The sequence below is a fragment of the Pomacea canaliculata genome, linkage group LG14 (assembly GCF_003073045.1).
Source record: "Pomacea canaliculata isolate SZHN2017 linkage group LG14, ASM307304v1, whole genome shotgun sequence".
NCBI lineage: Eukaryota > Metazoa > Mollusca > Gastropoda > Architaenioglossa > Ampullariidae > Pomacea > Pomacea canaliculata.
The window spans coordinates 16,155,242-16,170,731 of record NC_037603.1 but is presented as its reverse complement, the minus strand read 5'-3'; the positions used below and the strand labels follow the sequence as shown (position 1 = coordinate 16,170,731).

The following is a 15,490-nucleotide window of genomic DNA, read 5'->3' as shown; positions in this document are numbered from 1 at the left end:
GCGACATACTGTTGCCAGAAAATAACTAATATTAATACATGAAACGGGTTTTCCACAAGTTTTTCTAGATCTTTTCATTAAATTTAACAATATTAAACGTGTATTGATAACGACATCAGACTGACTTGCAGTAAATGAGAACCACTTCAAGTCGCTGATATCATCAGACTGTATGTAAACCCTTCTTCTTGGCCTACGTCCAGTCCTTACTGGGACACTCTGGGCCAAAATAAATTATATGCCACCCTTCCCTTTCTTTCCAACCGCCTACCTTCGTGCCATCCTGTGAGGAGGTGGTCCTTACTAGATTACAGTTAGAACACATGAGATGAACCCTCACCCGTTTGTCCATGGTGTGGGGTAAGTTCTAGTGTGCTACATATTATGATAGTTTGTCTTGAGCTCCAGACTATCCGTCGACAGTTTTTTTTTTTTTTTACAGAAAACTGTTTTCTCTTTTCGGGTCCGTCCCATTGGCAGCAATCTTTACATTTTTAATGAAGATAAGACTTTACCATCAAATTTAAGAAATTTCATGTTCTGGTGATTGTTTTCTCTTGATTTCTGATTTGTTAGTGGCCTTTTTGGGCTTCACCACACCTTTTTATACTTGACCCACTCTTTTACATATTGTTTATTTTTTGCATTGACTTTTTAAAGAATATTATGGTTATATCTCAGGTTTTTTTCCAAAATTTAGTTTAGCTTAACTTTTGTGCTGTGCTAAGATTACTTTTGTTGCCGTGAAATAGCCCTAGTTGCTGGCACGACATTAAACACAAACAAATCATGATCTACTAATGGCTGTAATTAATAATAACAAATGCAAAGTTTGTACAAGACATGGATAGCATACAAGGGACAGGAAAACAAAGGAATAACGCATAAACTAAGAAAGGATAAACAACAGTACTAATGATGAATTAAAAACAAGCACATAAAACACAAAGAGGAACAAAATAACAAGCACTGAGTAACATGCTCTAGCGAAATTATCAACCACCATCTCACAAGAAAGTATCCTTCATGACCCTGCTTTGCTCCCCTCTGCTGAACTAAGTTTTATCATCCCTGAGACATTGCAATATGACCTAACAATGTCCCTTTGGCAGTATTCTGATTGGCCATGTGATGTGTCACATCTTTTCAAAGTTTGTACTTTGAAGTACCTTGGGTGTGTTAGGGTGACTGCCTGCTTACATGTATTGTGGTCTTTATGGTAGGCCTGCAATGTGGGTTATATCCAGTTCATGTGTGCACTTCTCTCAGTGACAGTTACAATTTTGTGTCTACTAATCTCTTTCGCTTCTTTTTGCTGCTTGTTCATTATTTTCATAGTTTCACGTAAGCCCTCCTGCATCACCATTGTCTGACAGTCATTAATATATCAATTGTGCTTTATGCAAGTTATAAAACGATGTAAATTTTATATCTTTAATTTACCTTTCGCATATTAACAGGTAGATAAAATAGGTTAAAACAAAAAAGAAAATAAGCCACAAGCACACACAAAAACCATTCAACCAAACATGCACCTGCTTAACTAGCACTTACAAATATTGCATAAAGCGCTTGGGCACTTTAGTTTCTCTTATCTGGATGCATTGGCAATGAAACCATTTCTTGCAGGAGTCACACGCAATCATTGCCATCGGTTGATTGTTGGGTTGTCTGCAGATGTAGAACACTTCCTCCTGCAGCTGTCCGTGCAGTTCCTTACCAACAATCTTTCTAGGCCAAGGTTGCACAGGAAATGATTGTAAAATTCCAGAAGCCAGACAATTGGAAAGGTGAAACCACATGAATTCTTCAAAATATATATGCCCCTCTGGCCTGAGACCTGCACATAGGGCATGGGCAAATGCAAGTGCAAACGGCCCACACGTTACAGACACCTGCTGTTTCTGTACATTAACAAATTTAATTGAAATGTACTGGCCATCTGTAAACAGAAGTCAGGCTAACTGCTTTAGAAATGTTTCCTTACACTCCTCTCTGACTGTGTCAAAGAAAGAATCATACTCCATCTCACTTGGTTGAGAGCAATGAATGTTACCGTAAACCAGTGGTTACCTACTACATGTAAAATTTGCACAAATTTTCCTGTTGGTGTTCCCACACGCTGGCATTCTTGAGATTGAAACACAGCCAGCATCTGTAGGCCATCCACTGCAGGAAACTGCTCCTTCAAAAGAGCCGAGAAATGGTTGATATGGAGATCTGTAAGTTCTCTCTTCATGTCGAGTGTCCTCTTCATTTCTGCAATGCTCTGTGTCTGTCTCATAGCAGGAACTATTGGCAGTGGTTTTGCTTCTCTTCACTTAATATTGCTTAAAGAACTGTAACAAAGATAAGTTTCCAACAGATGTGTTATCCGCAACACAAAATTGCAAAGTATCACCTAAGAAATGTGACACTTAAATTTACAGCATTAAAGCTACAATTACAACTATGATGCAAAGATACAAAATTATATAGTTGACCCTGTGCACAACAAAAGCTATGGATGATACACTGCATTCCCAAAATAATTGACTAAAACACAGGTAAGCACGAAAAAACTAGCTGTAGACGACGATATGTTACGTACAGATAATTCAGTGTACCTATAGTCCACGTGGGGATCAAGTTTCAATTTCGAAACTAGACCAGAACTCAGCTACAAAAATGTTAAAAGATAACAGGTAAGCAAGAAGTAACTATATGGCTGTAGACGACAGTGTTACAGAACACTTGCGATTTAAGATCGGCGAAGAGAACGTTGAAACATCAGTTCACCTGAGATTTGCAATGATCAAAGAGAACGTTCGATGTACCTAGTCTTCTTTTATAGCCCTCGACATCGAGTCTTACAGGAAATGACCCTGTAAAGGAGTCATGAACTGTGACCTTCGGCACATGCGCAGAGCTCGCCTAATTTTTGTCCGGAGAGAAGTTCCGTTGAGCAGTAAAATAACAGATCAATTGACCTATTTTATGAAAATAATTAAAAGTAACACATGAACTAATCCAGATGAAACCCTAGTAAAATTTAGATTTTTAGAAAAGAACTTGACGGACAGACGAAACTGAACTGCGTTGTTGTGGCTTTGAGACATATATTTGTACAGACGCGCGCGCGCATTGTAATGAGCTTTACATAAGCTAGTCATGATCAGTCAAAACATTTCAATCGGAATACATTGAAGAAAAGCCTGTTAACAACTACAACTTTTCCAAGATTTGAATTTAGATCGTGTTTTTTTTTTAAAGCAATTTTGTTCAGCAATAGCTCCTCATGGGTGCAGACCTGTGCCTGTCTAGTGTTTCGCTGCTGGTAAATTTTTGCCGATGATCGAGACTCGACGCTCTCGAAAGCTATTATGTCCAAAGTATTAAAAACTGCCAGTCACATCAGAATCAAGCTGCCCGGACTGTTCAGAGTGCAGTACTGAGCTCAAGCCTTCTTTACAGTGAAATCTGTAATTCATTTATAATAGACATATCAATTAAATGAGTCCCAGTTGTTGGTTTGGGGGGGGGGGATAAACTAGACGATTTCGCATGAGTCCCAAAGCGATCAGCATCACCTTTCGCCAAAGACAGCTATAGCATGTATTGATGCAGCAAGATAAAACTCTGGCTAATTTTAAGGTGGTCATCAGTTCACAATGATTACTTTCAAGAATTAGCACTACAGTATGACCTTGTTCACTATTCTGCGAGTTTTTGCTTTGAAATCGGGGTGGGAATGGTGGTTGTTATTTGTTGTTGTTTGTTGGGGTCTTTAATCAAGGGAAGCCACTCTATTTTCATTTACCGTCTAGTTTTGCAATCAAGATTGTCAACAGAAATTGAAACGGAGATAATTCTTTGGCTTGGTATATTTCTTTATATACCTTTTATCTATTCATCCAGGCACATTATACAGGAACGTTTATTCAAAACATGCACAGCTTTGCATGTCAGAGCAAGTCTGGGATGTACTGCACGCAAGTTGATTGGCACCAAACAATTAGATTTCGGTATGCCTGAGTAATTGACTGTGTGTTTCGAGGGATGAGCTTTTGCTTTAGAATGGATATTTTCTGCCGTTCTTGTAGTGCCGTTCGTTGAAGTGTCGTTGCAGATTAGTAAAAAGCAAAGTAAAAGCTAAAATGATACCCTTTTCAGAACTATGTGCGTTTTACTTGGAAACAAATTTGCAATCGCCGACGTTATCACTCACGCCATCCGCGAATAAATTGCATATAAAGTCTTAGAGAAAAGATTCGACTGAACTTATCAAATGCCATGCAACTTAAAAATACAAAAAAAAATCCCAACTAATTTTACTTGACAATAATTTTATAGATCAGTTAAATTATCAGGCCTTTAATAGCGACCTTGTGTCTGTTTTTACTAGGGTAACACCAGTATTTCAACTCCTCATCATGCCATGCATCATGCGCCTTTCACTCTTATTAAACCAAACAATAGTGAAAAAACCTCATTTACCTCTACTATCTTTTAAAGTTGAAATTTTGGGCAGTGATTAATTTTGGCATGCTTAATGAAATGGTTTTTGGAAAAAAAATATGATCATCTGTGACCTTATACATAAAATGTTTCTAGCTACCGTTGGGCTGGGTTTAAAATTAACAACAGTTTAAACAAGGCATATGTAGAGTACTAACACTTAAGTTTTAACATTGCCAGGCTCCTCCAAACAAGCCAGAAAGATCTATATATATATACACACTAGAAAGCAGTATAAAATTGCATTAAAAGTAGTTTTCTGGTGTAACTCTTAAAGGCTGATAAAAGCTTCTGTTAGGACATGTAAATTAGAACACTTTAGAAGAATTTATAATCTGTTTGATTCATTAAATGCTTATTCTATTGTCTTTCCTTTCTTTATAAGGTGAGCACCAAGACTTAAACATATGGACAAAAATAAGGATCAGTTCAACAATTTATCTCCTGACCCTGACCCAGATATTGTCATAAATGAAGACACCATGCCACACACCCACTTGAAAGAATCCTATATTTACAAGAGGAACATGCATCTGAACATCTTCATTGGCCCAACATGCAAACAGAAGTTTGAGGAGCAGCACCAGCCTGATTCTGAAGTCTTTAAAAAGGTAAGATTTTTATTAAATGTCTAGAACAGAAGTATTTTTCCCATTAAATTTTTTTCTTATTCAAGCTTTCTTATTAAAAGCAAAAAGTTGCTTCCAAGTGTGTTCAGACTATAAGCAGGTAGCCAACTCCACACCACAGTGAAGTAATGCTGTTGTGAGGAAATTTTGACCCTTGCTCCAGCAACTTCCATTTTCTCTGTTATGCTATCTAGAAGAATAAAATTCTTTGATATGACATTGAAGAAGCTAACTCCTTAAATGTTCTTTGATACACCTAGTTATTTTATTAGAGAGGAATAAAAAAAGTTCAGATTAACCTCCATGTGCAGTAAAAATGTTTTATAATATTTCATATATATTTTCATGCTACACAAGTGGGTTTTGTCAGTAATTTAACCTGATGGCTCAGGTGTGTTTGTTTGTAGCAATTTCACTAATTCCACTTTTGATTTCAGATTAAGTTTTAGCTAGTTTATTTCTTGTTGTTCCTTTGAGGAGCATAGGGCCTGCAACAACTTTGCCAACGGACCCGGTTTTAGGTAGCCCCCTTCAGTTGGGCCCAGGTGGTTCCAGTGTCCTTTGCCTCGCACTCTACTGTTCTTTTCCAAGTCTGGATTTCAGATTAAAGCTGCTAGGAATGTGTCTTCGTTTAATCTGTCCCTCCATGTGTACTCAATTTATGAAAACACTTAGGACAGGGCACCATTAGGAGATCTAATATAATTAGTGTTAATAAAATGCTTATTAAGCACATTTACACTCTTCAATATCTCATTATACTTTATATTTTTAAAAAGTCTTTATTGTTTATATACAATTGTTGGTTCAGTCTTTTAATGTCTCCTGTGATTTTTGCAACTTGAACTAGCATTATTTGTAGTGACCAGAAGTGTATTGCTGTCCTGGTGCCAAAACACTCAGTTCACTGATGGAACACATTCATATTTTGTTTCCCCGTCACAGTTGGGGGAAAGAAGAGAGTGAAAAAATGTTTTCATTTCTCTCTCTTTCTGTATTTTGTGATGTTGTTCTGTGTTTCTGCTTTCGTGAGATCTTCCTGGAAGCTTTGACTGTACAGAGGTATGGGATAGAAATTTCTTAAAGAGAAACATTATCACTTGTCATGTTGCAAAGATTATAGGGGCTTCAATATTGTGCAGATTTTTTTAAGTATAGCTTTTCTAATGGAATTTATGACCAGAATAGAATGCACTAAAAATAATGGGATCATCCCAGACCTACCCTAATTTGCAAGGGAATAATTTTGTCTGTGTCAGCCTTTGTGTGTAAAACAGCTTGAAGTTTTTTCTCCAGCAAAGCAACAGAATAATGGCAACTATAGGTGTGTAAAGAGAAACTGAAAAAGACAAGTGCATAGCTTAATCAGGCATATATGCATCCTATGTCATCTCCTTCCATGCATTCTTCTTTTCATTGTCTTTGGTCTGATAAAATGTCAGAACGGTGAACCACTTGATTAATTAAATCCACACTCATTTCAGAGGGCACAGTTTAGTCACCAGTGGGTTTGCAGAAACTGAAATAACACACATTTCTCAAATCATGTAATACTTATTTTGTTGATCTGGGTGTCCATCTCTTTTTATTTATGTGTACACATGTACATTAATTAAAAAAAAAAAATTGAAATAATATTTTTTAAATAAATTATATTTCAAGGCAGTGATTGGTGTGTTATTGGCAGATATATCCTTATACAAGTGAGCCTTCATCTAATTTAAAGAAGAGACATACAAGGAAGAACTGCCTTGTACACAGTGGAGATCAGCTTATTTCCATTGATAGCAGTATTCTGAAGCGATGGGATCAAGTTGGAATATTTGAGAACTTGGTGTCTCACAGTCAGATTGCAGCATTCCTTGTCCAGTTGTAAGAACTTTTTATTAACTTGCTGTGAGTTTAATGCAATGGAAACTAACCATTCACTTTCTAAAAAAAATGTTTATCATTTGCACTGTAGACCATGTATGCACATGTGTGTGCACATGTATGCACGTGTGGGTGGTTGGAGGATGACTGCATATGATTCCACCGTGATATCTGTTCCTCTTTTTCATAATGTCTTTTTTTTGTTATTGATATGCAGACTGTTTGTAGAACTGCAACTAAAGCAAAAATCCTACAGACACCATCACAACACATGAATCCTCAGTTCTCTTATATGAGTTCTCAGGATTTTTCAGTAAGCCCTTAGAAATATAAATATGCAAGGACAAATGACAGTAATTATAAGAAAAAATAGTTCTCCCTTTCTCAGAGTAGTCCTGTATCCTGGAAGATGATTGCGCTTGTTGATTGCCTCATATTTATACTTATTTTGTTTCCAGTGCAACATTTGGAATACATTGCATTTGTTGATTGATGTTTGCAGTTATGAAAACACTAAATCAAGCACTACTAATTCTGGAGGACAGTGCATCAGGTGTTCAGCTCCACTTAGCCCCGTCTGTCATGCCTGCAGCTTGTCTTTCGCAGGGAAACTTCTCTGAAGCCTCACCAATCAGTAGACCAATCCACCCAGACATCCAGTTTGTTTCAGAATTGAGCAGCTCAGCTCAAGAAGGTGCAAAACGCTTTAACAGACCACAAAGAAGTGAAAAACACAGACAGATCTACAGGAAGGAAGGCTGAGGCAGTGCTGACACGAGTTTTAGGAGGAAAATCAGCAGAGCCTGTGAAGACTAGACAACATTCCGCTGATGGCATTGTCACCACAGGGAATGTTTTTGGAGTTCCAGAATGGAGTAAAAGAAGGAAGCGGATAATAAGAAGCTTAGAAAGAAGAACAAGAGGACAGCATAGACAAAACAAACTCAAATCTAAGTGTGCTGTCAGAGCTCAAATTGCCTTAGTGTGCAGTATTTGTGGTGAACAGTTTAAAAAATCTGATAATCTTGTTAGCCATTTTCACCAGCAGCATCATGGAGAAAAGAAGCCATTCAAGTGTGTTCATTGTGACACTAAGTTGTCTAGCATAATAAGCCTAACTGTTCACGTGCGAAGGCACACAGGTGAGAAGCCTTTTGTCTGTCAGATCTGCAATGCTGCATTTGCACAGTCATCGCATCTTATAGGGCACAAACTGACACATTCCGGCTACAAGCCTTACAAATGTGTCGAGTGTGGGACTTCATTTTCTTCCTCAAGTCACCTGACTGTGCACATGAGGTCACATTCAGGAGTAAGACCATTCCTGTGCCATGAATGTGGAGCTGCATTCACTGCATCAGGTCACCTGAAGGTGCATATGCGTAAACACACAGGTGAAAGGCCGTTCGTGTGCAGTGAGTGTGGGGCGGCTTTCTCACAGTCAGGTAACCTCAGAGAACATAAAAAGAAGCATGAAGACAAGGTAAATGTTCCTAAAGTGCCCCCAGAACGAAACTTCATTTGCACACAGTGTGGTGCAACATTTATCAGGGCAAATCACATGAAAGTGCACATGAGAAAACACAGTGATGAAAGACCATTCAGATGCAAAGATTGTGGGAAAGCATTTTTTGAGTCAAGTTCCCTCAAATCACACACAAGAATTCACACAGGAGAGAAGCCATTTAAGTGTAATCAGTGTGATGCAGCTTTTGCAAACTCTTCAAACTTAAAAGTGCATACACGGAAACACACAGGAGAAAAGCCATTCAGTTGTGAGATTTGTGGTGCAACTTTCACTCAGTCCAACAGTGTTCACACTCACATGCGCAGGAAACACATGAACTCACTTGCCTAAACATTTTTTATTTACACATTTTCAACAGAAATGGGTCTGACGCTAAGCTGGGATTTTCTAAGAACTTCTTTTAAAAAAAGGTTATTTTTAGTTAAGGATATCAGTTAATAATAATAATAATAAATGCAAAATTTCCAGAGCGCATACTCACACTTCTAAGGAGCATGTTCTTAGCGCTTAAGAACAAGAACGAAACATGGACAGCATACAAGGGACAGGAAAACTAACAAATAACATATAACTATAAAAAATAAACAACCGTACTAAACGAAGAATAAAGTCAAATACAGAAATCACAAAGAGGAACCAAATAACAAGAACAAGAGCTGAGAGTAACATGATATTCAAAAGGAAGGATGTGAAAAAGGACTAGGATTATGGGAAAGTTGTTGTTTACGAAGAGGTGTGTTTTCAGTGCACGTTTAAATGATTCAATAGTGGGTAGGTGGCAGATATGGAAAGGGATCGAGAGTTCCATTGTTTCGCTGCACAATAACTAAAAATTCTGTGGCCATATGTTGCTGTTTTGGTGACAGGAAGACTAATGAGACAATCATCAGACGAGGAACAGAGTTGTCTAGCTGGGATATAAGGGAAGAGCAGTTCAGAGAAATAATCAGGGCAGGTGCCAGTAAAGAAATTAAAACACAGCACAGATTGTACTGGATGCCAGATCGAATTGGAAGCCAGTGTAGAAAACTCAGGAGGGGTGGCAGGGTCCCGTTTCCTAGCTCTAACCACCGGATAATGATACAGTTAGCAGTATTTAACTTTTGGATTTGTGGATGAATCAGTGCCTGTTGTGGTTATGTGTGTCCTCAGAAGCTATATTTATGGGGAAGAAAGTACCTCAATCTCCTTTCAATTGAGCTGAACATCATATAATTGTTGGGGTAGAAATGGGGAATAGGTTAGAGCCATTTTCTCAATTGCTTAAGGTGGTCTTTTGAAAAACACTTTTTGTATTTTAAAGTTTTAAAAACTGTTTACACCAAGGCTTTACAAAGTTCTTGAGTATAATAACAAATTGCATTGTTGTGATTTGAAAGATTTAGTAGATTTCTGGTTTCAAGAACTTGCATGCTTGTACCATATAAACAATCTTTCCCCACCCAGGAAAAAAAGGTTGAACAGCTTGTGCAGCTGTGATTTTATAAGCAAGGCAAATATTTACACTTGCAATACTACTGTTTATTATATTTATCATCTTCATAGTTAAATTATTTTCCCAGGTTGTAAGTGTTGCCAGGCTGAATGTACTACAGACAAGAGCATTCTGCTGGAGGATAGACTGGAGGGAGTAAAGGCTTGAGAGTGTATGCCGTATACTTTAGTAAGAATTAGTAGAGGAGAGGAGGAACAAGATATATGAAGGGGAAGAACAATTGAATCTGTATGTTTAAATGAGAGTAGAGGGCAAGAGCATTGGCCTGTATATAAACATGAAGCTGTTTGGCTGTCCTGGCATGGGTTATGAATTTTTTACATCATATCACTACCATTGTGATTGTGACAAAGTAGGGTTTTTCCTAAATTTTATGTAGACATGTTTTATAGACTGGAGAGCAGGTGGATGTTTTGTCTTTGATGTCAGTACAGGTCCATACGATGTTTCAAATGTTCATCAAGAATATATATAGGAGCCTGTGATATGTTGGTAAAACAAACTTTTTGTTTCTATTTTGTATTTTGTTGTTCATGTGATGGTGTTTTGTTAGGTGTTGATAGCAAACACTTCAGCAAATAAGACAAAAATGCACATTTTTAGTGAAGTTATGTCGCAAGACTTATACAAGTCATTGCTGATACATGTATAAGTGTGTATTTAGTCTGATTTTTTTGCAGATGTAGTGGCCAGTAGAGGGTCAGAGGAATATGTGGCCTATATGCATGGATTAAAACATTTCTTTCACTTTTGTAATTTTTTATGACAATTAAAATTTGCGAGCGTTAATTCCTGTATGTTATATGTTGTGTGAACGAAAAAGTTGTCAAACTGCATTTTAAGCTTGATTTGTTCTATTGTTGGCTACAATGCAGATGCGTATTATGACACTTTTTAAAAAATAGTAATGGGAGTAAAACACAAGTCACATTCCTGTTTCAGATGAAGATATGTGGTTAATAGTTAAATAGCTGTGGAAATAATAAGTGGGAACGAAGAGATTGGGTAGGTTGAGACTTTCGCTTCAAACTGAATTTAAAGAAGCTTTCATATAAATGATACAACAGTAAGTTGCTAAGTTACTCTGCATGGTGCTTATTAGCAAATCGTGTTTCTTCAGCAAATTATAAAACGCCGGCTTTCAATTGGTAAACTCGTTGTGGGTACACCTTTCCGAGAAACAAAAGACAGTAACAATAATATTAAATATGAATCGCAGCATCGCTAGTTAGGTTTAGGCCCCAGTGATATCGGTAAATTTAGAAACAATCCACTTAACGTCTTGAACCATTTAGAGATACTAGAATATTTGATCATTTCTGTGGGATTTTTCACTTTACTGACCAGTTATTTGTTAAAAGTTCAAATATCTATGATGCTTCATGAACAAACTAATGGAATACAATGCTGACATAAGTCGATTATTCTGAAACTTTGCCTGTATTTTTCTGTACATTCCTCTCAAACGCTTGGTAAGCGCAAGTCATGGCTGGTTGCTGAGGAGAGTTTCAATTGTGGTTAGCGATGACAGACTACGGATTAAATGAAGTATGAAATGGCGCAGAACCGTTATCATTTAAATCACCTGATACTGTCACAAAATAGAAATCAGATATCGTCCCCCATTTGTTGCCTTGACGTAAAAAACGCTGTGATAATGCGTAGAAAAGTAAAAATAATGCGAATTATGATGCACAATACGTATGCCAGTGGGAAAGTATACGAATACCATTTACACTTAAAAAAGAATTTGTCTATGATTTTACATTTGTTTGTATCGTGTGCTTAAAAGCACTAAGAGTTACATAATTTAAAAATTATGCTCCATCGGGTAAAAAAAAGCTTGTTTGCTAATGCCCATTTAGATATTGGTTTAACGCATATTTCTCGTTTCACTGACGTTGGTTGTTTATTTTTCACTTTAAACTTATGTTAAACTGATGCGGGCAAGCAGTAGAAGTAGTCATTGTTTAGCAGGTAAATGAATGACAACAAAACTGAGGTCCATTCAATAGCTTATGCAAAGAACTTGAAATAGGTGCTGTCCTTTACTGTATTTACTTTCTCTGTGGTGAGCATTTCGCTAGACCGTCCAGAATCTTGTGTTATCAAAATATCATTATCTCATGAATCTTGCTTCAGTGTAGTGCAACCATTTTGAGCTTCACAGTATCTGTTACATCAGATCCTGTCATTTTCTACCTCGCAAAAGCTGACATTAGTCACAAGATACCACACTGTTGTTGTGTTCATGGCCTTACCCCAGCATACTTGTCTGCGCTAATCTTGCATACCCAAGCATATTTCTTAGTTCTTCATCTTTATCTATATGTTAGTTCATGTCTGCCAGGGTGTTGTTTGCTAATGTGTATGTTTCTTGTATGGTTGGCTTGGTTGTTTTGTAGTATTTTGAGTGCAACACATTGAGCTGGGAAATGTGTAAATTCACTTATGATTAGTACTCACTATTATTATTAGAACTGCAAAGCAAAATTTCAAACGTTTGCAGGTTAACATTGTAAGTTACCTGGACACAACATGGAGGATGCATACAAAACTACCATGGACTATTTATACATTCGCTTTGATGTCTTAAATCACTGGCGTCAGTTTGGAGTGATGTGTGGTCTGTCCACAGACACAGAGATTGCTAGCTTCCTGCTCAGACAGTAAGTACTGCTTTGTAGATCAGCAATGCTCCAGAAAAATAATGTAAATCAAGATCCATTTTTGAAATACTTTCTTTAATTTAAAGAAATTGCACTTATCTCCATTCACCTGGTAACACATTTTCAGATTCTAACATTTTCAATCCCCAGTTATGAAGACACCTGTAGCCAGCAACCCACCAGAGAATTTTGTGCTGCATGCCAAGCTCCACTTCCACTTGTTTGTGATCTCTGCAGCTTTAGATCTGGTCGAGTGAAAACAGCCCCAACGAATTCCTCTATAACTATGGTGTTGGAAAAGGAAGAGATAAGCAAAGAAGATCCTGTTCAAACCATGGATCCAGAAAAGATGAAGAATGGCAGATGGCAATTCTGTGTTGTTCAGACAGCTGAGGAAGATCAGGCAATGAATGAGTCAAGGACACATGCCAGTGATAGACAAGAGCAAATAAGGGTTTCTGACCCAAAGGTTCCAGCCCAGCAACAAGATTTGACCTTCGTAAAGACTGATGACCTGGCAGAAGAAAACAAATCTGATGACACAGGAGATGATTGTGTGACAGAGGAGCAACCTGAGGATGAGTTCATGGGCTTGTCTGTAGACTTTTCTTCATCATCTGAATCAGAGGAGGTAACTGGTCAATTTACAGTTTAGGTCCTTTGTGAAAGCTCAGAGTTGGTAATCTCATTAAAAGAAGATTTATAATAGGTTTCATAATTATTATGTTTTTGTGGGAAGATTTATATTTCAAGTGTATGCACTGATTTCTGTGGGCTGCTCATTGGCATCCTTATTCAGGTAGAGGCATGTATTTCACACACGATGATTATTATCATGATAAAGAAATCAGGATGTTATGAATAATTGATTGGAATTTATGGAAGGTATGATGGCATTCCAATTAAAAAAAAAACCCAAAAACTTGAGTGCATTTATAAAGAAAGATAGCTTTTCATTTTTGTTCCATCTTCCCCAGGTTTGAAATCTGCCATGTCACAAATTTATTTTATTGTACTGACTGTTGCTTATCTGCTTATTTGGTGAGAATTCAGATGAAAATGAGTAATATGTTATACATTCTACAGGAGTGTATCGGGGATAAACGTCCACAGAAGGCAGTTGGTCAAAAGGGAAAAAGAAAAGGCAGAGGTAAAGTAAAGCACTTTGCCTGCACAGACTGTGATGCTATTTTCACTGAAAAATACAGACTTCAGAGGCATAAAAAAATTCACACCCTCATACCTGGTAAAGCTCCACCAGTCACCTGTGTAATCTGCCGCAAGACATTCAAATGGAAGGGCAGCTTGCAAGCACACATGCGTTCCCATACTGGCAAAAAACCATTTCAGTGCCGGGAGTGTGATGCTGCTTTTTGTCAGCCTAGTGAACTGGGAGAACACATGCCAACTCATGAAAATTCTCTGCAGTTTCCTAAATCCTACAAATGCAGTGAGTGCAAGTCTTCTTTTGCCAGGTTGAACAGACTGACCAAGCATGTGTGGCGGCATTCGTTAGAGAAGAAATACAAATGTCCTCATTGTGATGCAGCTTTTACCGACTCATCAAATTTTGCAGTGCACGTCCGCATTCACACAGGTGACAAGCCCTTTACATGTTATGAATGTGGTGCAGCTTTTGCTCAGTCAGGAAACCTTGCCAGACACATTAGGACACACACAGGTGACAAACCATACATCTGCACAGAGTGTGGTGCATCGTTTGCTGAATCCAACCATGTCACGAAACACATGCGTGTTCACACAGGTGAAAGACCTTACCTCTGCCAGCTGTGTGGAACAGCTTTTACAGAGTCTGGCTCACTAACAACACATATGAGGATTCACACCGGAGATAAACCATACAAATGTGACATTTGTGAGAAGTCTTTTACCAGAATGAGTGTTCTGACAATCCACAAGAGAATTCATACTGGCTATAAACCGTTCATTTGTCATGAATGTGGCGCCTCATTTTCCGATGCATCCAATTTTCGAAGACACAAACGTAAACATGTTAATGGTAAGCTATCATTTACATTTAATGTCACCTGAATACAATGTCCTCATTACTAACAAAGGATTTTGTTGTTTTTCTCTTGATTTCAAAGCGGAATGAAAACTTTAAGTGGCAAAAGAAAAAAACAAAGGAAAAAACCGGACATAACTTCTAGTTTAGTAGTTCCCTGAATGGAGAAAAGACAAAGGTTGCTACATGTATTCATTGTGTGCAGATTTGCATCTGTACATGGTTAGAGACATGTTTGAGGCTATATTTGTTGCTTTGATGGAAGTTTTTTTTTCGGAGGGGAAGAATATTACTATTAATGACAATATCAGGTACTGTAGAATAAGCTTTTACTGCTCTAAATCTTAATTGTCTCTGCATTTGTTGTGGACTATTCAGCCTACAGTAGGTAACCAACTCTCAGGCACTCATATGAGGGTCATTCAAAAAGTTCTAAGCTTCACCCAGGAGTTGCAGAAACAAGGCAGTTTTTCACAATTTTTCTATATAGTCCCCTTAGTATCAATACACTTGAAAGGGGAGTCCTCAGCAAGTGTCTTTGCCATGTCCTCATTGATTTCCTTGGGTGTCATACCTTTCTTTTACAGATACTTTAAGACTGCTCAAGCCTCTGTTTTGTCCATTTTTAGATTTTTTGCACCACCCTTCTCCTTTGTATGAGCCTCACATATACACAAATTAAAAAATAAATCTGTATTAGTTTAGTTTTATAAGAAGTTGTAGTGTGTTCTTACAACTAAAATATTCAGATATGGTTCTTTCTGGGCGAGGCTG

At 37.6% G+C, this 15,490-nt stretch overlaps 2 protein-coding genes across 8 annotated transcripts; both read left to right on the top strand.

Annotated features, from left to right (window-relative positions):
• Positions 1–123: 123 nt before the first annotated feature.
• LOC112555781 (zinc finger protein 501-like) lies at positions 124–14,767 on the top strand. 7 transcript variants are annotated; one of them, XM_025224293.1, is made up of 6 exons: positions 124–360; positions 3,898–4,004; positions 4,883–5,108; positions 12,531–12,690; positions 12,841–13,321; positions 13,777–14,767. In XM_025224293.1, exons 4-6 carry the CDS (start codon positions 12,560–12,562, stop codon positions 14,740–14,742), a joined length of 1,578 nt encoding a protein of 525 aa, XP_025080078.1. In that variant the 5' UTR covers positions 124–360; positions 3,898–4,004; positions 4,883–5,108; positions 12,531–12,559; the 3' UTR covers positions 14,743–14,767. The 7 variants fall into 7 exon arrangements, with proteins under 7 accessions (XP_025080078.1, XP_025080079.1, XP_025080077.1 ...); XM_025224294.1 differs by lacking the exon at positions 3,898–4,004; XM_025224292.1 differs by lacking the exon at positions 124–360 and having other exon boundaries at positions 3,760–4,004.
• On the top strand, positions 4,905–9,042 carry LOC112554827 (zinc finger protein OZF-like). The gene is made up of 3 exons (XM_025222880.1): positions 4,905–5,108; positions 6,814–6,970; positions 7,679–9,042. Exons 1-3 carry the CDS (start codon positions 4,905–4,907, stop codon positions 8,854–8,856), a joined length of 1,539 nt encoding a protein of 512 aa, XP_025078665.1. The 3' UTR covers positions 8,857–9,042.
• Positions 14,768–15,490: the final 723 nt, after the last annotated feature.